The 22,880-nt window shown below is 42.5% G+C and overlaps 6 protein-coding genes across 7 annotated transcripts in view; 5 read left to right on the plus strand and 1 right to left on the minus strand.

Annotated features, from left to right (window-relative positions):
* Window positions 1-22,880, minus strand: part of LOC306981505 (neural cell adhesion molecule L1.1-like) — a gene marked incomplete at its 5' end in the record, with an annotated part of 71,120 nt that overhangs the window by 30,505 nt on the left and 17,735 nt on the right. The window contains 2 exons of the mRNA XM_079581113.1: window positions 22,188-22,302; window positions 22,401-22,571. Of these exons, the coding sequence (XP_079437239.1) occupies window positions 22,188-22,302; window positions 22,401-22,571 (286 nt within the window). The remainder of the gene's footprint in view (window positions 1-22,187; window positions 22,303-22,400; window positions 22,572-22,880) is intronic.
* LOC306981506 (uncharacterized protein) lies at window positions 3,679-10,192 on the plus strand (the record flags this gene model as incomplete). The annotated part of the gene is made up of 3 exons (XM_079581114.1): window positions 3,679-3,869; window positions 7,427-7,520; window positions 9,359-10,192. 3 exons carry the CDS (start codon window positions 3,679-3,681, stop codon window positions 10,190-10,192), a joined length of 1,119 nt encoding a protein of 372 aa, XP_079437240.1.
* On the plus strand, window positions 7,626-8,687 carry LOC306981507 (uncharacterized protein; the record flags this gene model as incomplete). The annotated part of the gene is made up of 1 exon (XM_079581115.1): window positions 7,626-8,687. The coding sequence occupies one exon, from the start codon at window positions 7,626-7,628 to the stop codon at window positions 8,640-8,642; it is 1,017 nt and encodes a 338-aa protein (XP_079437241.1). The 3' UTR covers window positions 8,643-8,687.
* On the plus strand, window positions 10,599-11,784 carry LOC306981508 (uncharacterized protein; the record flags this gene model as incomplete). The annotated part of the gene is made up of 2 exons (XM_079581116.1): window positions 10,599-11,085; window positions 11,212-11,784. The coding sequence occupies exons 1-2, from the start codon at window positions 10,807-10,809 to the stop codon at window positions 11,782-11,784; spliced, it is 852 nt and encodes a 283-aa protein (XP_079437242.1). The 5' UTR covers window positions 10,599-10,806.
* Window positions 13,438-19,492, plus strand: LOC306981312 (complement C1q-like protein 2). 2 transcript variants are annotated; one of them, XR_013794094.1, is made up of 2 exons: window positions 13,438-13,523; window positions 18,919-19,492. XR_013794094.1 is itself a non-coding variant. In XM_079580888.1 (2 exons), exons 1-2 carry the CDS (start codon window positions 18,727-18,729, stop codon window positions 19,477-19,479), a joined length of 711 nt encoding a protein of 236 aa, XP_079437014.1. In that variant the 5' UTR covers window positions 18,635-18,726; the 3' UTR covers window positions 19,480-19,492. The 2 variants fall into 2 exon arrangements, 1 of the variants encoding a protein (XP_079437014.1); XM_079580888.1 differs by lacking the exon at window positions 13,438-13,523 and adding an exon at window positions 18,635-18,876.
* LOC306981510 (complement C1q and tumor necrosis factor-related protein 9-like) lies at window positions 15,902-17,218 on the plus strand (the record flags this gene model as incomplete). Its single annotated transcript, XM_079581118.1, has 2 exons — window positions 15,902-16,265; window positions 16,733-17,218. The coding sequence occupies exons 1-2, from the start codon at window positions 15,993-15,995 to the stop codon at window positions 17,216-17,218; spliced, it is 759 nt and encodes a 252-aa protein (XP_079437244.1). The 5' UTR covers window positions 15,902-15,992.

A 22,880-nucleotide genomic window follows, 5' to 3' on the forward strand; every position in this document is an offset into this window, starting at 1 on the left:
TGTTTGGGATTTGCTTTACCGGGAAAGTGTCCTGAACGCAGGGCTAGTTCAGGGATGTTTAATGTTTTTCATCAAGGACCTGTGTATGACCTGTGTAAGTGTATGAAGCGTGGTCAATGTAGTAGAATATTCAACTGGCTGTAGGGCTGTGCAATAAATCGAAAGATTTTTGTCACTTTTTTGCTGGATTTTTGCCTTTTTTTGCTAGATTTTTGTCTTTTTTTGCTAGATTTTTGTCACTTTTTTGCTGGATTTTTGTCACTTTTTTGCTGGATTTTTGTCTTTTTTTGCTGGATTTTTGTCACTTTTTTGCTGGATTTTTGCCTTTTTTTGCTGGATTTTTGTCTTTTTTGCTGGATTTTTTTTTTTTTTTTGATGGATTGTTGTTTGTTTTTTGATGGATTTTTGTCTTTTTTAGCTGGATTTTTGTCTTTTTTTGCTGGATTTTTGTCTTTTTTTGCTGGATTTTTGTCTTTTTTTGCTGGATTTTTGTCTTTTTTGCTGGATTTTTGTCACTTTTTTGCTGGATTTTTGCCTTTTTTTGCTGGATTTTTGCCTTTTTTGCTGGATTTTTGTCTTTTTTTGCTGGATTTTTGTCTTTTTTTGGTAGATTTTTGTCACTTTTTTGCTGGATTTTTGTCTTTTTTGCTGGATTTTTGTCTTTTTTTGCTGGATTTTTGTCTTTTTTTGCTGGATTTTTGTCACTTTTTTGCTGGATTTTTGTCTTTTTTTGCTGGATTTTTGTCTTTTTTTGCTGGCTTTTTGTCTTTTTTTGCTGGATTTTTGTCACTTTTTTGCTGGATTTTTGTCTTTTTTTGCTGGATTTTTGTCTTTTTTTGCTGGATTTTTGTCTTTTTTTGCTGGATTTTTGTCTTTTTTTGCTGGATTTTTGTCTTTTTTTGCTGGATTTTTGTCTTTTTTTGCTGGATTTTTGTCACTTTTTTGATGGATTTTTTAAAGGCAACAAATAATCGTTTGAATAATCGTGATTTCAATTATGACAAAAATAATCGTGATTATTATTTTTTCAATAATCGAGCAGCCCTAACTGGCTGCATTTAGTAGATGCTTCTCTAGGTTTCCTTCCCTGATTATTTGCAGCCTGAGATATGGGGAAATCTCCTGATACTGCAGGGTTTAAACAGGCAGAAGAAAGTCAAATTTAAAGCTGCCTTAAGTGATGTCTTTTAGATCTTTTTCGACAGTAGGTGGAGTAGAGGACCCTGCTGTGCTCCCCTGCTCCATCGATTGATTGATCACCTGATTTTCCTCCATCACCCACGCCCACTGACTGCATTCAATGAGATACTCAATAATTGAACCGAGCACATTTTCTCCAGTTTGGCTTTACCCCAGTCCAAAAGCTTCTGGAAAAAAGGTGAGAAAATAGCGACAGAACTGAGATGAAAAACAATGTTGAAGATGTGACAAAAAACGGACAAAAAATTTACAAAAAACGGACAAAAAATTGTCAAAAAATGATGAAAAAATGACAAAAATGTGACAAGAAAATTGACAAAAAAGGACAAAAAAATTCTGAAAAATGTACAAAACAATTACGAAAAAATGATGAAAAAGTGGCAAAAAATGTCACAAAAAAAGGACAAAAAATGACAAAAAAATGACAAAAAAAGATGAAAAAGTGGCAAAAATGTCACAAAAAAAGGACAAAAAAATGTACAAAAAGTGACAAAAAATATACTATTTGACAAAAAAAAAAAAGTTGAAAAACTCCCCAAAAAATGATGGGAAAAAAAATCTAATGACGTGAGGAAAAAGATCCATCTAGATGAGTTTTGTAGATCTTAGCTTTCAAATGAGGTGTTACACTGGCCTACAGGATTTGGGTAAAGCTAAACTGGAGAAATTGCTCTCGGTTGAAAATGACAAAAAATGAAAAAAAAAAATTGACAAAAAATGACCAAAAAAAAGATGAAAAAATGATGAAAAAATGATGAAAAAGTGGCAAAAATTTCACAAAAAATTGACAAAAAAGGACAAAAAAATGACAGAAAGTGACAAAAAAAATTACGGAAAAAAGATGAAAAAGTGGCAAAAATGTCACAAAAAATTGACCAAAAAAAGGACAAAAAAATTTACAAAAAGTGACACAAAATTTACTATTTGACCAAAAAAAATACAAAAATTAGTTGAAAAAAACCCCAAAAAAATGTTGGGAAAAAAAATCTGATGACGTGAGGAAAAAGATCCATCTAGATGAGTTTTGTAGATCTTAGCTTTCAAATGAGGCGTTACACTGGCCTACAGGATTTGGGTAAAGCTAAACTGGAGAAATGGCTCTCGGTTCAGGCGGGAGTTAAGATGTTAATAAATATAGACCTACTTCTTGTGACATTTCTGTTTGTTGGGTTGCCTTTGCTCCAAAAGGTTGGGAAACATGGAAGCACTTTCATCTCCCAACATTCCCGACTGAGCGACAAAACAAATACAACTGTACACACACTATGCCGTGACTGTGCTAAACTGTGTCAATAAGTACGATGATAAATCATTAACTGGTGAGCATCTGTGTGGATCGCTCTCACGCTGCCTTCAAGGGACTTCACAGGACTCAAAATGAAGAGCTTGGTGTTCCTGGTTTTGCTGCCGATTCTTTTTGAGAGATCAGTTCAAGAGGTCGAGCAGAAACCACAAGGCGATGTGGAGAACACTGAGAGTGAAGGACACGGCAAACATCTGACAGTTTGTAACGCGTGCGCTGAGCTGAAGGAGCTGAGGGACATGGTGATCGAGCAGCGTGTGGGGATGCAAATGCTGAAGGAGAAGCTCAGCGAACAAGCGGCCGCACTGAAGTCGACTCAGGACGAAGTGAGCTCCACCAAGAACGAGGTCCAGCAACTTAAATCTGAGCAGCAGACTCTGAAGAACGAGGTCCAGCAACTTAAATCTGAGCAGCAGACTCTGAAGAACGAGGTCCAGCAGCTTAAATCTGAGCAGCAGACTCTGAAGACCGAGGTCCAGCAACTTCAATCTGAGCAGCAGACTCTGAAGAACGAGGTCCGGCAACTTCAATCCGAGCAGCAGACTCTGAAGAACGAGGTCCAGCAACTTAAATCCGAGCAGCAGACTCTGAAGAACGAGGTCCAGCAACTTAAATCCGAGCAGCAGACTCTGAAGAACGAGGTCCAGCAACTTAAATCTGAGCAGCAGACGCTGAAGAACGAGGTCCAGCAGCTTAAATCTGAGCAGCAGACTCTGAAGAACGAGGTCCAGCAACTTAAATCTGAGCAGCAGACTCTGAAGAACGAGGTCCAGCAACTTAAATCTGAGCAGCAGACTCTGAAGACCGAGGTCCAGCAGCTTAAATCTGAGCAGCAGACTCTGAAGACCGAGCTGCAGCGTGTGACGTCTGAGCTGGAGGCTGTGAGGACGGAGAACTCTGCCCTGAGCTCTCAGATAACAGCCTTTGAGTCCAGGATGATGCTGGTGGAGAAGACACTGCAGGACTCTAAACAGGCCTTTTCTGTCGGACTCACAGACTCTTTTGGCGTAGGACCTTTCAATACTGAGACGACTCTGGTCTATAAGAAGGTCTTCTTTAACCTCGGCAGAGCTTACAACCCGATAACCGGCATCTTCACCGCTCCAAAGAAGGGAGCGTACTACTTACGTTTCACCGGTCACGATACCCGCCCGGATATTATGGCTGGAATTACCATGTTTCATAACCAAAAGCCGGTGCTTCACGCGGCAACCCGTCCCGATGGAAGAAATGCATATTTCTCCAACGCCATCGTCCTGGAGATGGAGGAGGGAGACGTGGTCTACATGAAGATCCCAGCGAACTTCTACCTTTATGACAATCTGAGTAACCTCTGCACTCTCACAGGCTTCCTGCTGTTCCCTTTGTAAACTACTGCACCTTTTAGCTCCAGCATTTCAATGGCGAGACACGGCAGGTGAAAGTATTGATTTTTCATGCAGTGGTCGAAGTGGAGATTTTTATCTATTTTCCTCCCTTTACATCTTAGTTTTCATGTCAGATATAAAAATGACAAAACTCACCCGTATGATGTTTATTTTATGATGTTTTGTCTGCGAGGTGGAACCAGGAAGTAGCTGCTGCGCCGCGTAGAAAGGCCGTCTTTCCCGCGGGTTTTCATTCATAAATATTGACAGATTTGACATCCACGTGTCCTGCTAAGGGGCCCCGTGATGACGCTTTCACCCAAATATGGTGTTTTTCCTCCTACGAGACGCTGGTGCGGAAAAGTCGGAGAACGGGCCGAGCATGCGCACTCGCTACAAAACTTCAGGGCTGGTTTTCTCTGAATGAGAGAAGCCGCACTCGGGCAGAGCCTGAGCCCTTATAGAAGCTCCCACAGACTCCAAACTTTACAGTCTGAGACCGAACAAGATTTTGAAGGTTTTTTCAGAGGGATTTTTTAATATCTAATTCCTAGCCTGATTTATTCAGCTTTGAAACAAACAAAAAAACAGGCGAAATTTGACTTTTTACTAGGGGTGTAACGGTACGCTAAAGTTGTATTCGGTTCGGTTCACGGTTTTGGAGGGCTCGGTTCGGTTAATTTTCGGTACAAATAAATAAGAACTAACAAAAATTTTCTTTTGAAAAGCTGCCAATACACAATAGAATTCTTGCATAAAATGAATAAAAGTGACCCATTTGGGTGATATTTTAAATAAATTGCACTCTTATAATGAGTTACTGTAACTCATGAGAACCATGTGGATTCAACTCAACAAAAAGGCCACAGTGAACGGCTTTTTACTCTCGTCTACTCGCCAAACTACTGTCCTGATACTCTCGACTCACCAGACACAGTAAGAAGAGAGTTTAAATGAGAGTGAGGCCCAGAGTCTGCGCAGAGAAAACATGAGAGCTGCGCCCGGGACACGGGTGACGTTATGCAGCCGCGGAGGAGCCGCGCATGAGGCGAAGCACCGGGAGACAGACGGCCGAGCGGGGACACGAGCGGAGAAGCACTCGCGCTTTGGATGAGACAGGGGGAAGGCGGTCGGTCTCTCCTGCTCATTCACTTCAGCAGACTATAACTTGGTGTTATATGTGGCGAAGTAGGCGGAGAGTGAGTGCGCGCTGGAAGAGCCTGTCCCCGTAACAACAACGCGTTGATTAATCAGTGAAGCAACACTACGCACCTTGCGTAGTTTGCGTATAGGAAGAACCGGCTCTGAGCGCTGGTATAACAATTTGGCTGAAGTGCGGACGTGATGAGATATTGTAGCGAGGCTCAAGACTTTTAATCAAATACTTAAAGCCAGCGCCTTCAACGACTGTAGTTTCTCTCAGCTACTCATGCAGCTTCAATAGCGTCCGTGCGGAAACTCGCGTAGGAACTTTGTTCCGCGGCACTTAATATGACGCTAATAATAAATTTAAATTATTTAATGAAAATAATACACCGAAACGGTACGCAAGTGGACCGAACCGAACAGGCCGAACCGAACGGTTCAATACATCCCCGTGAACCGTTACACCCCTACTTTTTACAGATTTTTTCACTGATGATTAGTTTATTGAAAAACTAAACAAAATGTCCAAAATCCCCTCGGAAAAATGTCACTAATATGTCAATAAAATAAAACCATAAAATTTAATCTGGCTCAATTCATTATTTTGATTTCCTTGCCCAAAATATAGGCAATTTGGGCCATTTTAATGCTCAAAATACCTTATTTTTTGGGGGAAAACATAAAATGACCGAAAAAATGCAAAACCATTTTTTTCTCATTTTTATATCTGTGATGTTCAGCAAAAGTTTCAAATTGACATCTCTACTTTTATTTTCCCTGTTCACCTGCAGTGTCTCGCCTTAACACTAACTTCTAAGTGAGTGTGAATCAATAAATACAGTTTACTTACAATGTTGCGCTCTTTATCGTGTTCCCCGACCGCTAGTGCAAATGCTCCAGTCAAAACTGTTTCTGTCATTACTTGTTGTTGTTGTGTGTGTTCTCCTTGCGTTTAAGTTTTTTTGTAGAGTGAAATTCAAATAATTACATCATTTTCAAAGTGCTTCACAGTTACATAAAATGACAAGTCGGCAGAAAAATAAACAAATCCATAAATCCTGCCACTAACACCTGCTTCTTAAAAACCTTCTAATTAAAAAAAAATCAAAACTAAATCCAAAACGTCTTGCATGTTAAAGGCCCTATACCTTTTTTTTTTCCGGATTGCAAACAATTAAAGGGGAAGCCACTAAATTAAAATGCTAGTTGTGGTCCAAACTCATTGGGAACTTCACTAATATATTTGTAGCATCCAAATTCTTTGTTTATAGGCGCATTTCACCACTTGCAGGGTCACTTTTCGGGGTCACGTTCACAAAAATGCCTGAAAGTTCTTAAAATCGATGCAAATGTTTTATTATTTGACAAACGTTTGAGTTAACAATACTAAACTATAGCGCCTTTAATAAAACTAAGCCAACTGGTGAAAATGCTGTAGCCTAATATCCATAGGCTACAATCTATAGAATGATATATATTCTATAAAAATATCAGAATACAAAAACACTATATCAGATCGGTATCGGATCGGTATCGGCCAGCATGAAGTGTCAAAATATCGGATCGGGAGCTCAAAAAAGGGGATCGGCACATTCCTAGTAAAAAGCAGAGTGCATATAAAATACTTTCAGTGTCATATTCACAGGTAAAAAGAAGTGTTTTCAGCCTGGATTTGAACATTGATCAAATGTTGAGGCCTGTCTCACATCCTCGTGAAGACCGTTCCAGATTTTAGCTTTAGCCTCAGCGTGTTTAGTCCTGACTCTGGGACCCAGATGGTTCATACGGCTGTAACGTGTCAGAGATGGACTCTCGTGCTAGACCATGAAACGACTTGCACGGGACTAATATGGTCGTATTTCCTGGTTCTGGATGTCTTGCAGCTGTTCTAACAGTGAGCGGCTGTTACAGTCGTCTGAACTGCTGGAGACAAATTTAAATTTAAGTTGTTTTTATTGTGTCCCTGAGACTGATTACCTGGGCCACCTCAAACCCCTTTCCCGGAGGCAGAAAGCACCTTATTCGTATTTTACCCCTTTTAACCTCCCTTATTTTAGCATTTTTACCCTGCTGTTTTAATTGTATTTATGTCGACTTATAACCCTACATTAAAGTGTATTTTAATCCTTTTATCCTGGTTTTAACATTGGCCACACCACATCACAAAGCTCTCCAGAAAAGGAACTCTAACCTGTGACATCTAAGTCTTACAGTAAGATCACATTCAGTCAGTTCTAAACCGTTTTAGTTCTGCTGGAGAAAGACAAAAGTCTTAGCTGAGAACAGGCCCATCAGGCATCCGCACTTCTAACCACCCACTAAACTGCGCCAAAAGATTGAGAATGGATAAATAAAGTTTAATCATTAATGGTTTGTATCTGTGTCATCGGTTTCTCTCTGCAAATATAAGGCAGTTGCTTCGAGGGACAATCACAGGGCTCAGAATGAAGAGCTTGGTGTTCCTCGTTTTGCTGCTGATTCTTTTTGAGGGATCAGTTCAAGAGGTCGAGCCTCAGAGACAGGATGACGTTCAGGGAGCTGGAAATGAAGAACATGGTAAATATCTGACAGTTTGTAACGCGTGCGCTGAGCTGAAGGAGCTGAGGGACATGGTGATCGAGCAGCGTGTGGGGATGCAAATGCTGAAGGAGAAGCTCAGCGAACAAGCGGCCGCGCTGAAGTCGACTCAGGACGAACTGAGCTCCACCAAGAACGAGGTCCAGCAATTTCAATCTGAGCAGCAGACGCTGAAGAACGAGGTCCAGCAGCTTAAATCTGAGCAGCAGACTCTGAAGAACGAGGTCCAGCAACTTAAATCTGAGCAGCAGACTCTGAAGAACGAGGTCCAGCAGCTTAAATCTGAGCAGCAGACTCTGAAGACCGAGGTCCAGCAACTTCAATCTGAGCAGCAGACTCTGAAGAACGAGGTCCAGCAACTTAAACCTGAGCAGCAGACTCTGAAGAACGAGGTCCAGCAGCTTCAATCTGAGCAGCAGGCTCTGAAGAACGAGGTCCAGCAGCTTAAATCTGAGCAGCAGACTCTGAAGAACGAGGTCCAGCAACTTCAATCTGAGCAGCAGACTCTGAAGAACGAGCTGCAGCGTGTGACGTCTGAGCTGGAGGCTGTGAGGACGGAGAACTCTGCCCTGAGCTCTCAGATAACAGCCTTTGAGTCCAGGATGATGCAGGTGGAGAAGACTCTGGAGGACGACGCTAAACGGCCCAAAGTGGCCTTTTCTGTCGGACTCACAGACTCCGGTAGTGTAGGACCGTTCAGCGTTGAGACGACTCTGGTCTATAAGAAGGTGTTCTACAACCTCGGCGGAGCCTACAACCCGATAACCGGCATCTTCACCGCCCCGACGAAGGGAGTTTATTACTTACGTTTCACCGCTTTTGATTATCGTGCGAATATTGCGACTGGGATGACGATGTACCACAACCAAAAGCCAGTGCTTCACGCAGGAATCTACACCAGTGGAAGAAATGCATATTACTCCAACGCCATCGTCCTGGAGATGGAGGAGGGAGACGTGGTCTACATGAAGATCCCAGCAAATTACTACCTGTTTGATAATGCAAATAACTCCTGCACTCTCACCGGCTTCCTGCTGTTCCCTTTGTAGAAATCTCAAATCTGACTCATTAAACATTATTAAAAGAGTTTGTGTTTCCGGTGTCTTTCTTCTCAGGTGAAGTACCAGTTTAAGAAATAAGTCAACAACACATCTCAGAATATAGATTTCCAGACAATGCAAAAACATGCACAATCTCTGAAGTTCACACACTTTGGAAGAGTCTGACTATGACGAGAGCTGGCTACAGATTTAGGAAAAATACCTTTTGAATCTATTCCGGAAAGTCTTGTGATTAGAAAACACGTCCAGGAGCGTCAGCATTGGGGAAAAGACTGAAATCTGAACTTCTAAACTAAAACAAGACTTGCGTGGATTTCGGTACCTGTTGGTGGAGCTGCTTTTCCCTTTGCAAACTGCAGAACCTATAACAAAGTCCAGAAACTGAGATCTCAAGACTGTAAACCTGTGTGTGTAGTTTCTAGAGAGAAGCATTTTAGTGCAAACCTGTGAGTTATACTGTGGTTTTACGGTTAAAGGTCTTGTTCGACATCTGCTCTGTTCCCATCAAACTGCGCCAAGTGATTGAGAATGAATAAATAAAGTGTTTAATCATTACTGGTTTGTATCTGCATCATGTGGCTCTTTCTCACAGTCGCCTGCAAATATAAAAGCACTGGCTTCATGAGACATTCATCATACTCAAAATGAAGAGCTTGGTGTTCCTCGTTTTGCTGCCGCTTCTTTTTAAGGGATCAGTTCAAGAGGTCGAGCAAAAGCCTCAGAGACGAGATGACGTTGAGGGAGCTGGAAATGAAGAAAATGGTCAATATCTTACGTGTTGTAACACGTGCGTTGAGCTGAAGGAGCTGAGAGACATGGTGATCGAGCAGCGTGTGGGGATGCAAATGCTGAAGGAGAAGCTCAGCGAACAAGCGGCCGCGCTGAAGTCGACTCAAGACGAACTGAGCTCCACCAAGAACGAGCTGCAGCTGCAGAAATCTGAGCAGCAGACTCTGAAGAACGAGGTCCAGCAGCTTAAATCTGAGCAGCAGACTCTGAAGACCGAGCTGCAGCGTGTGACGTCTGAGCTGGAGGCTGTGAGGACGGAGAACTCTGCCCTGAGCTCTCAGATAACAGCCTTTGAGTCCAGGATGATGCAGGTGGAGAAGACTCTGGAGGACGACGCTAAACGGCCCAAAGTGGCCTTTTCTGTCGGACTCACAGACTCCGGTGGTGTAGGACCGTTCAGTGTTGAGACGACTCTGGTCTATAAGAAGGTCTTCTACAACCTCGGCGGAGCTTACAACCCGATAACCGGCATCTTCACCGCCCCGACGAAGGGAGTTTATTACTTACGTTTCACCGCTTTTGATTATCGTGCGAATATTGTGACTGGGATAACGATGTACCACAACCAAAAGTCAGTGCTTCACGCTGGAACCCAGACCAGTGGAAGAAATGCATATTACTCCAACGCCATCGTCCTGGAGATGGAGGAGGGAGACGTGGTCTACATGAAGATCCCAGCAAATTACTACCTGTTTGATAATGCATCGAACGCCTGCACTCTCACCGGCTTCCTGCTGTTCCCTTTGTAGAAATCTGAAATCTGCCTCAATAAACATTATTAAAAGAGTTTGTGTTTCCGGTGTCTTTCTTCTCAGGTGAAATACCAGTTTAAGAAATAAGTCAACAATAAGTCTCAGAATATAGATTTCCAGACAATGCAAAAACATACACAATCTCTGAAGTTCACACACTTTGGAAGAGTCTGACTATGACGAGAGCTGGCCAGGAGCGTCAGCATTGGAGAAAAGACTGAAATCTGAACTTCTAAACTAAAACAAGACTTGCGTGCATTTCGGTACCTGTTGGTGAAGCTCTTAACGGCTCTCAGGTTTTCTGCTTTTCCCTTTGCAAACTACAGAACCTATAACAAAGTCCAGAAACTGAGATCTCAAGACTGTAAACCTGTGTGTGTAGTTTCTAGAGAGAAGCATTTTAGTGCAAAACTGTGAGTTATACTGTGGTTTTACGGTTAAAGGTCTTGTTCGACATCTGCTCTGTTCCCATCAAACTGCGCCAAGTGATTGAGAATGAATAAATAAAGTGTTTAATCATTACTGGTTTGTATCTGCATCATGTGGCTCTTTCTCACAGTCGCCTGCAATTATAAAAGCACTGGCTTCATGAGACATTTACAGGACTCGAAATGAAGAGCTTGGTGTTCCTCGTTTTGCTGCCGCTTCTTTTTAAGGGATCAGTTCAAGAGGTCGAGCAAAAGCCTCAGAGACGAGATGACGTTGAGGGAACTGGAAATGGAGAAAATGGTCAATATCTTACGTTTTGTAACTCGTGCGCTGAGCTGAAGGAGCTGAGGGACATGGTGATCGAGCAGCGTGTGGGGATGCAAATGCTGAAGGAGAAGCTCAGCGAACAAGGGGCCGCGCTGAAGTCGACTCAAGACGAACTGAGCTCCACCAAGAACGAGGTCCAGCAACTTCAATCTGAGCAGCAGACTCTGAAGACCGAGGTCCAGCAATTTCAATCTGAGCAGCAGACTCTGAAAAACGAGGTCCAGCAGCTTCAATCTGAGCAGCAGACTCTGAAGAACGAGGTCCAGCAGCTTAAATCTGAGCAGCAGACTCTGAAGAACGAGCTGCAGCGTGTGACGTCTGAGCTGGAGGCTGTGAGGACGGAGAACTCTGCCCTGAGCTCTCAGATAACAGCCTTTGAGTCCAGGATGATGCTGGTGGAGAAGACCCTGGAGGACGATGCTAAACGGCCCAAAGTGGCCTTTTCTGTCGGACTCACAGACTCCGGTAGTGTAGGACCGTTCAATGTTGCGACGACTCTGATCTATAAGAAGGTCTTTTACAACTTTGGCGAAGCTTACAACCCGATAACAGGCATCTTCACTGCTCCAGAGAAGGGAGTTTATTACTTACGCTTCACTGCTTTTGATTATCGTGACAATATTACGACTGGAGTAAACATGTACCACAACCAAAAGTCAGTGCTTCAAGCAGCAACCCAGACCAGTGGAAGAAATGAATACTACTCTAATGCCATCATTCTGGAGATGGATCAAGGAGATGTTCTCTACATGAAGATCCCAGCTAATAACTACCTTTATGATGACATCAACCACCGCTGCACTCTCACTGGCTTCCTGCTGTTCCCTTTGTAAACCACTGCACTGCATCTACAGCACAACACTTCAGTGAGATCCCACACACTCGATTCTAAACCTGTGTGTGTGGTTCCGACATCTGATTTCCACTTAACAAACTCCTCTTATAAATCAACGATGAACCAATAAATAAAATGTCTGATCACTGGTTTGCAGCTTTGATCATGTCCCTCTCACATCTGCTTCATTAAACATCATTAAAAGAGTTTGTGTTTCTGGTGTCTTGATTCTTATGAGAAATACTAGTTTAAGAAATAAGTCAACAACACGTCTCAGCAAAAAAGATTTCCAGATTAGTTTGACAAAGCAACAACATTGAACATATGCACCACATCACCTGTGTTTATGTAACCCTAACCCTCTTTCAGTGACTGACAATGGCACTGAATGTGAGTTTCTCTGTTAAGTTTAACCTCTTAACTCCCGCCTGAACCGAGAGCATTTTCTCCAGTTCAGCTACACCCAAATCCTGTGTAACGTCTCATTTGAAAGCTAAGACCTACAAAGCTAAATTGATCTTTTTCCTCACATCATCAGATTTTGTTTCATCACTTTTTCGATTTTTTTTGTCAATTTTTTGGTTACTTTTTTGTCACTTTTTCGTCAAATTGTGTGCATTTTTTTGTCAAATTCCTATCACTTTTTCGTCCATTTTTTCTCCATTTTTCGTCAATTTTTTTTCACTTTTTTGTCAAATTTTTTGTCATTTTTTGTACATTTTTTGCACATTTTTTGTCACTTTTTCGTCCATGTTTTCTCAATTTTCCGTCAAAATTTTCTCACTTTTTTGTCCAATTTTTGTCAATTTTTTCTCACTTTTTTGTCCAATTTTTGTCATTTTTTTGTCCTTTTTTTCTCACTTTTTTCACATTTTCATCCTCTTTTTCGTCTCAGTTTTGTTGCTATTTTCACACCTTTTTTCCAGACGCTTTTCGGATTGGGGTAAAGCTGGAGAAAATGTGCTCGGTTCAGGTGGGAGTTAAGGGGTCAATGGAAGAGTTTGATTATAACCTCTGCAGGTTTAGAAAAATATCTTGTGAATCTATTGTATCTGCAGGTCAGTGCACATACAACACATGTCCAGCCAACACCGGAGAAGAGACTGAAATATGAACTGACTATTTGTGGTTTAAAAATGGTGGCCATGATTTGTGCCTCAGCTGAAACTACTCTTCTCCTGCCAGCATCTCAGTGAGATCCCACTCAGTCACAGAAAATGGTTGAAGGAGTTGACCAAGGTTTTGTAGAGGGAAACAACCCCGTCTTGCATCAAGTTTAATGAGGAAACTGTTCATGCAAAAGCTGTTGTTCCAGAGACAAGCATTTCAGTGCAAACCTGTGAATTACACTGTGGTTTTAAAGTAAAAGGTCTTGTCTAACATCTGCTCTGATCCCGTCAAATTGTGCCAAGTGATTGAGAATGAATAATCTTTAATCTGCATCATGTGGTTCTCTCTCACACTCTGCGAATATAAAGGCGTTGCTCTGAGGGACATTTATCAGGACTCAAAATGAAGAGCTTGGTGTTCCTCGTTTTGCTGCCGCTCCTTTTTGAGAAGTCAGTTCAAGAAGTCGAGCGAAAGCCTCAGAGACGAGATGAGAATGAAGGTAAACATCTGGACCAGCAAACCGGAACCACGCCTTGTGCTGACCTGAAGGCGCTGAGAGACGTGGTGACCGAGCAGAGTCTGGTGATGCAAACGCTGAAGGAAGAACTGAGCTCCACCAAGAACGAGGTCCAGCAACTTCAATCCGAGCAGCAGACTCTGAAGAACGAGGTCCAGCAACTTCAATCCGAGCAGCAGACTCTGAGGAACGAGGTCCGGCAACTTCAATCCGAGCAGCAGACTCTGAAGAACGAGGTCCAGCAACTTCAATCTGAGCTGGAGGCTGTGAGGACGGAGAACTCTGCCCTGAGCTCTCAGCTAGCAGCCTTTGAGTCCAGGATGGTCCACGTGGAGAAGACCCCGGAAGACAACGCTGAACAGCCCAAAGTGGCCTTCTCCGTCGGGCTCACAGACGCCGGGAGCGTTGGACCGTTCACCGCTGAGACGACCCTGGTCTACAAGAAGGTGTTCTTCAACCACGGCGGGGCTTACAGCCCGACAACAGGCGCCTTCACCGCCCCGACGAAGGGGGCGTACTACTTCCGCTTCACCGCTTTCGATTATCGCGACGTCGTGGCCGGGGTGACGATGTACCACAACCGGAAGTCGGTGCTTCACGCGGCGGCCCAGCCCAATGGAAGAAACGAACACTTCTCCAACGCCATCGTCCTGCAGATGGAGAAGGGGGACGAGGTCTGCATGAAGATCCCGGCGTATTTCCACCTTTACGACGATGATCAAAGCAACTCCTGCACTCTCACCGGCATCCTGCTGTTCCCTTTGCCATAACCTGAAGTGCAGAACGTCAATAAGATATGAAATCGATTCTAAACCTGTGTGTAGATCTATGTCATTCACTGGTTTGCAGCTTCGATCATGTCCCTCAAGTCTGCTTCATTAAACATTATTAAAAGAGCCTGTGTTTCCAATGTCTTCCTTTTTTGTCTGAAATACCAGTTTAAAGGGATATTTCAGGATTTTTGACATAAGGCCTCATTTCCTAGTTATCCAGAGTGTTGCTGATTTCCGGAGATATTTCTTTTGTAGTTCATGTTTGAAGAGTTTCGTGGCACTAGGCTAATGCAAGGCTAGTGCATGTCTATGGTATCAGCTAGCCTGCATTAAAAACAGTGTGACCCGCTCCACTAGCCCTAGCCTTGCACTAGCCTAGCGCCACGAAACTCTTCAAATATAAGAACTGCATGAATTTAAAAAAAAACTATCTCCAGAAATCAGCAACACTCTGGATAACTAGGAAATGAGGCCCTATGTCAAAAATCCTGAAATATCCCTTTAATCTATCATCATTATGACGGGGAGAACAGAATGAAAAGGTAAAGGAGCTCGGAGGAAATGCAAGAGGTTTACAAGAAGAGCTGAATGGATTGATGTCTTTATGATGATTGGCTTTCTCTTGACCCCTTTCTAAACAACTAAGCAACTCACAAACCGAGAGTCCCGCATTTCTGCAAGATCCGATCGATTCTAAACCTGTGTGCGCAGCTCTGATGGAAAGAGTAAAAAGGGTTTAGTTGAATCTCGGCCCATCAGAAACACCTGCGCTTTTCCCACCACCAAACTCTGCCGGTAAATCCAGTGTTTCATCATTTCCCGCTTTGCAGCTTTTATCGTCTCGCTCTTCATTTACTGGAAGCGCAGAACTACAAGGTCAGTCGCAATGCAATCGAGAACGTCTCGTATCAAGTTAACCTCTTAACTCTCACCTGAACCGAGAGGATCTTTTTCATCATGTCATCAGATTTTTTTTTCCATCATTTTTTTGTTGGGTATTCAACTCATTTTTCTAATTTTTTTTGTCATTTTTTGTCACATTTTTGTCATTTTTTTCGTCAATTTTTTATCATATTTTTGTCATTTTTTTTTCTTTTTGTGTCATTTTTTTTATTTTTTTTAATCAAATTTTTGTCACATTTTTGTCATTTTTTTGTCTTTTTTAATCACATTTTTGTAATTTTTTTGTAAATTTTGTTTGTAATTTTTTTGTCAAATTTTTATCATATTTTAGTAATTTTTTTTGTAACATTTTGTCATTTTTTCGTGAATTTTTTATCAAATCTTTGTCAATTTTCTATCAAATTTGTCACATTTTTGTCATTTTTTGTCATTTTTTGTCTTTTTTTTGTCTTTTTTTTGTCTTTTTTTTGTCTTTTTTTTTTGTCAAATTTTTATCACATTTTTGTAATTTTTTGTCAAATTTTCTTCATATTTTTTATTTTTCATCACTTTTCATTTTCATGAATTTTTTATCAAATATTTGTACATTTTTCATCAAATTTTTGTCATTTTTTGTCACATTTTGTCATTTTTCGTAATTTTTTTGTCAATTTCTTGTGACATTTTCATGACATTATCGCCACTTTTTCATCTATTTTTCGTCACTTTTTTTGTCAACTTTTTCTCACTATTTTGTCACATTTCCATCATTGTTTTCGTCTCAGTTTTGTCGCTATTTTCACAGCTTTTTTCCCAGAAGTGCAAACCCGTGAATTACATTGTAGTTTTACGGTAAAAGGTCTTGTTACACATCTGCTCTGTTCCCGTCAAACTGAGCCAAACGATAGAGAACGGATCCGCCAAATGTTTAATCATTACTGGTCTGCATCTGCATCATCTGCTTCTCTCTCACAGTCGGCTGCGAATATAAAGCCATCGCTTCAGACCACATTTCCAAAGCTCAAGATGAAGAGCCTGGCGTTCCTGGTTTTGCTGCCGCTTCTCTTCAAGGCATCAGTTCAGGAGGTCGAGCTGAAGCCTCAAAGACACGACGACGTTCGGGAAAATGAGCTGAAGGAGCTGAGGGACCTGGTGCTGGAGCAGCGTGAGGAGATGCAAACACTGAAGGAGAAGCTGGTACATTCACGATACTTGGTTTTCGATACCGATACTAAATGATATCATATACAACCAGAAAACTGATTAATAATGTTAAAGGGATCAGGGCCTCATTTCCTCGTTATCCAGAATGTTGCTGATTTCTGGAGATATTTTTTTTTTTGTAATTCATGCAGTTCTTATATTTGAAGAGTTTCGATGTGCTAGGCTAATGCAAGGCTAGTGCATGTCTATGGTATCAGCTAGCCTGCATTAAAAACAGACCCGCTCCACAGTGCACCTGAGGGGCCGGTAAGTCCATGGTACTTACAGTGGTAATTACTAGTAATGACAGTGGTACTTATTGTGGCACTAAAAGTGGTAATTGCTAGTAATTGGGGTTAGGGTTTGGGAGTCACAGGGTTACCGCTGTATCTCTCACTACTAAGAGAAGGAGATTGATATACTTTTATTCACCTGCAGTGTTTCTCCTGTAATCTGACCAGGAAGCTGTGAGGCTTTCGGAGAACTCTGCCCTGAGCTCTCAGCTGACAGCCTTCGAGTCCAGGATGGCCCAGGTGGAGAAGACCCTCCAGCCCAAAGTGGCCTTCTCCGTCGGCCTCACCTCCTCGGGGCTCGTGGGACCCTACGCCGGCACGAAGACTCTGGTCTACAACAAGATCTTCTTCAACATCGGCGGAGCGTATAACCCGGCCAACGGCATCTTTTTGGCTCCAGTGAGGGGCGTTTACTACTTCACCTTCACCGGGTTCAGCAATCACCACACCCCCGGTGGGCTGATGATGTACCACAACAGCTCCATGCTGCGTTTTCCTCAGAGCCGCATTCGAGAAGCCTTTTTTTCCAACGCGGTCACACGGCAAATGCAAGAGGGCGACTCCCTGTACGTGCAACTCCCCGCGGGGTACAGTCTGTTTGACAACGAACGCCACCTCTGCACGCTCACGGGATTCCTGCTCTACCCCGTGTAAGGCCTGCTCTTCATCAGCCCAGCGTTTCCCCCAAAGCAAATCACCTCTTCTGATCATGTCTGTGGCCGGTTTACGAAATGTTTTCTCTTTTAGCTGACTGCTAATCTGAAATAAAATCATCATCAGTTCACTTTCGTCTTTGTTTTGGTTTCCTTTAACCTTTTGACCCCTTAACTCCCACCTGAACCGAGCACATTTTCTCCAGTTTGGCTTTACCCCAGTCCAAAAGCTTCCGGAAAAAAAAGCGTTAAAAATAGCAACAAAACTGAGATGAAAACAATGATGGAAATGTGACAAAAAAGTGAGAAAACGTTGGCAAAAAAGTGATGAAAAATTGATGAAAAAGTGGCAAAAATGTCACAAGAAATTGACAAAAAATGGACCAAAAAATGACAAAAATGTGACGAAAAAATTACAAAAATGTGACAAAAAAATAACAAAAAATTGATGAAAAAATGACAAAAATGTGACAAAAAATGACAAAAATGTCATTTTTTTGATGAAAACCTACTTTGTTTATATAGTTTGGGTCTGTGTACATTTTTTCCATAGTAAATTTCATGGATAGAGCCTCCAACAAACATGTCTCTTTAGTTTACTCCATCAACACATCTTCAAGCAGCGAATTAAAAAAAAAAAAAATACAATTTTCCTACACCATTCACAGCCAAGCGATTACTCGATTATTCGTAAAAATAATCGATAGATTAATCGATTACAAAATAATCGTTAGTTGCAGCCCTAATGGACACAGATATTTATATGGTTAGTCTGGTGTTATAAATGATTTGCCTCCGGTGCTCTGTGGAGCGGGTCAGACTGTTTTTAATGCAGGCTAGCTGATACCATAGAAATGCACTAGCCTTGCACTAGCCTAGCGCCACGACACTTCAAATATAAGAACTGCATGAATTACAAAAAAAAATATCTCCAGAAATCAGCAACACTCTGGATAACTAGGAAATGAGGCCCTATGTCAAAAATCCTGAAATATCCCTTTAATCATGCTAACCCTGTAGTTTAAGTCGTGCTAACCCTGTAGTTTAGCCCTCTACAAACCAGTTCTGAAATACATGTGATTCTTGTATTAGTTTAGAGTTGAACATCTTTAGTATCAACTTGTGTATTTAATTTTAAACCTATTTTCCACAGTAAAAGGAAAAAGTGGAGTAAGACGTTGAGTGCAGGCCCATCAGACACCTGCTCTGCTCCCACAGAACTGCGCCAAGAGATTGAGAAAGGATGAATAAATGTTTAATCACTAGGTTTGTCATCTGGTTCTCTCTCACACACGCCTGCAAGTATAAAGGCCGTGGCTTCGAGGGAGATTTATCAGACTCAAAATGAAGAGCTTGGTGTCCCTCGCTTTGCTGCTGTTTCTTTTTGAGAGATCAGTTCAAGAGGTCGAGCCTCAGAGACGAGATGACGTTCAGGGAGCTGGAAATGAAGAACGTGATGAATATCTTACGTGTTGTAACTCGTGCGCTGAGCTGAAGGAGCTGAGGGACATGGTGATCGAGCAGCGTGTGGGGATGCAAATGCTGAAGGAGAAGCTCAGCGAACAAGCGGCCGCGCTGAAGTCGACTCAAGACGAACTGAGCTCCACCAAGACCGAGCTGCAGCTGCAGAAATATGAGCAGCAGACTCTGAAGAACGAGGTTGAGCAACTTCAATCTGAGCAGCAGACTCTGAAGAACGAGGTCCAGCAGCTTAAATCTGAGCAGCAGACTCTGAAGAACGAGCTGCAGCGTGTGACGTCTGAGCTGGAGGCTGTGAGGACGGAGAACTCTGCCCAGAACTCTCAGATAACAGCCTTTGAGTCCAGGATGATGCAGGTGGAGAAGACCCTGGAGGACGACGCTAAACAGCCCAAAGTGGCCTTTTCTGTCGGACTTTCAGACTCTACTGTAGGACCTTTTAACACAGATAAGACTCTGGTGTATGAAAAAGTCTTCTACAACATGGGTGAAGCTTATAATCCAATATCAGGGTTCTTCACTGCTCCAAAGAAGGGAGCGTACTACTTCACTTTCACTGGGTTTAACCATCAGGCTACTTCAACTGCACTGAAAATGTATCACAACCAGCAGTTAATGCGTTTTAATTGGGCCCCTGGCGGCCATACGTATTACTCAAACGCGATCACAATCCTAATGGAAGAGGGTGACGTGGTCTACATGGAACTCCCTTCTGGACACAGTCTGTTTGATGATGGAAACAATTTTTCTTCTTTAACAGGATTTCTCCTTTTCACTGTGTGAACTTCCAATTTACAAGCTTGCGTTTGAGGATGTGAAACAATGTTCAAATCCAGGCTGAAAACAGGCCTTTATTACCTGTGCACACTGCAAAAAGTATTTAACTAGATCAGAATAAACATCTCAATTTGAGCATAATAATCCAAATTTTTGTTGTTTTGACTAGTTAAGAAGTTCTTGGGCATTTGTCCGAGATTATTTCACTTGTTCTGAGATGTTTCTGACTCGTTTCGATACATTTCGTCCTTATTTCAGGTCATTTTCTTTGCCAATGAGATAAGAACATTGTTCTTATCTCATTGGCAATTTTACTTTCTTATTTCAAGCGAGACTTACCCTAGAACTGGTCTGAAATGTCCTCAAACAAGCAAAGCAAACTCGGTCCGATCAGGAAAAGTGTCTAAATGAGTGAAAACCGCTCAAAACAAGAAACATTTCCTCAATTCAAGTCATTTAAGCCAATGCTTGATATTCACTTTTTGTAGTGCATATGACACAGAAAGTATTTCATCTGCACTCTTTGCCTTTGACCATAATTCATAATCTGTAATGTTGATGTTCTATGGATCTGCTTCTTGTAATTTTATGCAACTGTGAAGTATTTTTGCACAGCCTTGTGTTTGACTTGTGCTCTACAGATAAACTTGCCTTGCCAATAAAACGTTTGAAATATATGCACAGCTCTGCTTATGTACAAGTCTACTCGTGGTTTAGCACCAAAGTACATGAACTGTTACACTACAAAAAGTAAATATCAAGCATTGGCTTAAATGACTTGAATTGAGGAAATGTATCTTGTTTTGAGCGGTTTTCACTCATTTCCTGATCGGACCGAGTTTGCTTTGCTTGTTTGAGGACATTTCAGACCAGTTCTAGGGTAAATCTCGCTTGAAATAAGAAAGTAAAATTGCCAATGAGATAAGACCAATTTTCTTACCCCATTGGCAAAGAAAATGACCTGAAATAAGGACGAAATGTATCGAAACGAGTCCGAAACATCTCAGAACAAGTGAAATAATCTAGGACAAATGCCCAAGAACTTCTTAACTAGTCAAAACAACAAAAAATTGGATTATTGTGGTCACATTGAGATGTTTATACTGATCTAGTTAATTACTTTTTGCAGTGTATGAACCATCTGAGGATTGAGAGCTTCAGGAAGGTGGTCTCCTGGTGGTTCCCAGAGTCAGGACTAAACACGCTGAGGCTAAAGCTAAAATCTGGAACAGTCTTCACCAGGATGTGAGACAGGCCTCGACTCTGACAATGTTCAAACCCAAACTGAAAACAGTTCTTTTTACCAATGCAAATGACTGAAAGTATTTTATCTACACTCTTGCCTTTTACTGTAAATGATTAATTTAATGTTGATGTTTTTATTGACTCTATTTCCTTTCTTGTATTTATGGTCGGAGTGAAGAGGCTGAAGCTGAATAAATGATCAGCAAACATGAGCGTCATCGCATAATAAGCGCCTAATTCACTCAGTTTTTCACAAAGCAACATGTCTGGCACGAGAACAGCGGCTCAGGTGCTTGGAGAGCCCCCATCCCCTGTTCAAATGTGCCCCCCCCCACCTTCGAAAGGCTTCTGACGCCAATGCGCGGTATATCGCAAAACCGGCACAGCCCTAAACAGCTCCAAAGCAATGAAGTTATTACGTCTTTTGTTCATGTTAAAAGATGAATAATGCAAACTCTATGAACAGGAGGAGGTGCCGTGGAAATGAAATGTCACAAGTAAGAATGTTTGTTGTCGTGTTGCTGCACAGAGGGTGAACTTAGGCGATATCCACACGAAGACAAAACGCTCATGTTTTTTTAGAAACTTTCTTTGTAAGCACGAAGCCAGCTCAGTAAACGTGAGCGTCCACATGGGTCGACTCACGTCTGTGAAAACGGCGCAGTTCATCTTCCAGGCCTGTGTGAGGCGCTGTGACGCTAACACAGATGATAGAACAGGATGTAGAGGCGCATGTGCAGTAAACTTTAAATGTAAACAGTGAAAATGAAACTGATTCAAGGATTTAGGATCTACAGAAGAGACGAGGAGGAGAGTTTATCCTTCAGATGTAACGAGACTAAAGCAGAAAAACCTGTCATGGACCGGACTTTTACTGTCAGTCCAAAAACACAGACTGACTCGTGTTTTTCTACTCGTCACCTGTGGTTTGTGGACGGCAGTGGAGCAAAGAGGGGCGGAGTCAAACCATCATAGATCCATGAGGAAAACTCATTATAAGGTCAGTAGATGATGGATCACAGACTCTGGTGCTGTGATGTCATCGTTTTAGTAAAAGTTGCGGAGACGACGTAACAACGGCGCCACGTAAACGGCGTTTTGAGATCTTTCCACTCTGGGACCTAGTTTGGAAAATGTTCGTTACCAGACCCCCAAAACGCCGAGCTCGTATGGACGATACACTGGACTGATAAAATATCTTTGCGTTTGGTCCTCAGCTTGACTTCCTACATTTTCAGCATGTGGAACGGTGCCCGCACTGCAGCCTGGGAGGAGCCTCCAGCACAGACTGATGCCCTGAACCCACAGCACGGTCAGACCTCCCACTGCCCCCATTGTGTATGTTTGTGGTAGATCTGACAACAAAGGGGCCTCTGCTTTTACACAACCTGTGGTGTTTCGACCTGTTGACCGCTTGTGTGGAGTAAAAACACTGCGATCTTGGTTCTGTGTTGACTTGAGGTACTCACAGTCCGCCGGGGATGCACTCCAGCGTCAGACTGCTGCCCTTCAGAGCCAGCATGGAGCTGCGTAAACCGGCGGGCGTGAAGAGGCGAGGCCTTCTGCCGTGGATCACGCTGTTGCCTGACCACAGAGCATGAGCGAGTTTGGAAACACAGCCTTGCGGAAGCTCAACATAAAAACGCTTTACGTATAATAGTTTTAGAAAGGTTTGTTCTCACTGGGCGAGACCCGCAGGGACACGGCGGTCTCGGGCAGCACCGTCATGGCCGCCGTGTACTGGGCGTTGCAGATGTAGTCCTTCCTCGAGTCGCTCTTCAGGAGGTTGGCGAAGTACAGGTTCCCGTTCAGACCCGGGGTCACTCGGTCGCTCGTCTTTACGTGGACCATCTCTGCAAGGACAACGGGAATGAGGGTTTCTGCAGGACATTTGTGTTCAGACACTGTGGTATTTTGACTCTTTTCCTGTTTTGACAAAAAGGATTGCAAATGTAAGATCTAACTTCTGTTCTAGTCAGAAATTATCACTTGGTGCACATGCGCGAATGGTTGACAGTGTGTGTTGTCACGGCGACCAACGAGGAAGTAACAGGGAAGGAAACAAAAATCTGCAAAATTTCCCAATGAGCTCGGCCGATTGAAGCAATCTACAGCTATTTGGTTTATGTAGTATACCTGTACAATTATACAATGACAAATAA

The sequence above is a fragment of the Gobius niger genome (assembly GCF_951799975.1).
Source record: "Gobius niger genome assembly, chromosome: 22".
NCBI lineage: Eukaryota > Metazoa > Chordata > Actinopteri > Gobiiformes > Gobiidae > Gobius > Gobius niger.

What these genes read in the sequence shown, in the direction of transcription:
- LOC306981312 (XM_079580888.1), top strand. Translation starts at nt 18,727, where the DNA reads ATGGTGATCGAGCAGCGTGTGGGGATGCAAATGCTGAAGGAGAAGCTC. An exon ending in AGCAGACTCTGAAGAACGAG is followed by an intron (nt 18,877 to 18,918) that starts GTTGAGCAACTT and finishes CTGAAGAACGAG; the next exon opens with GTCCAGCAGCTTAAATCTGA.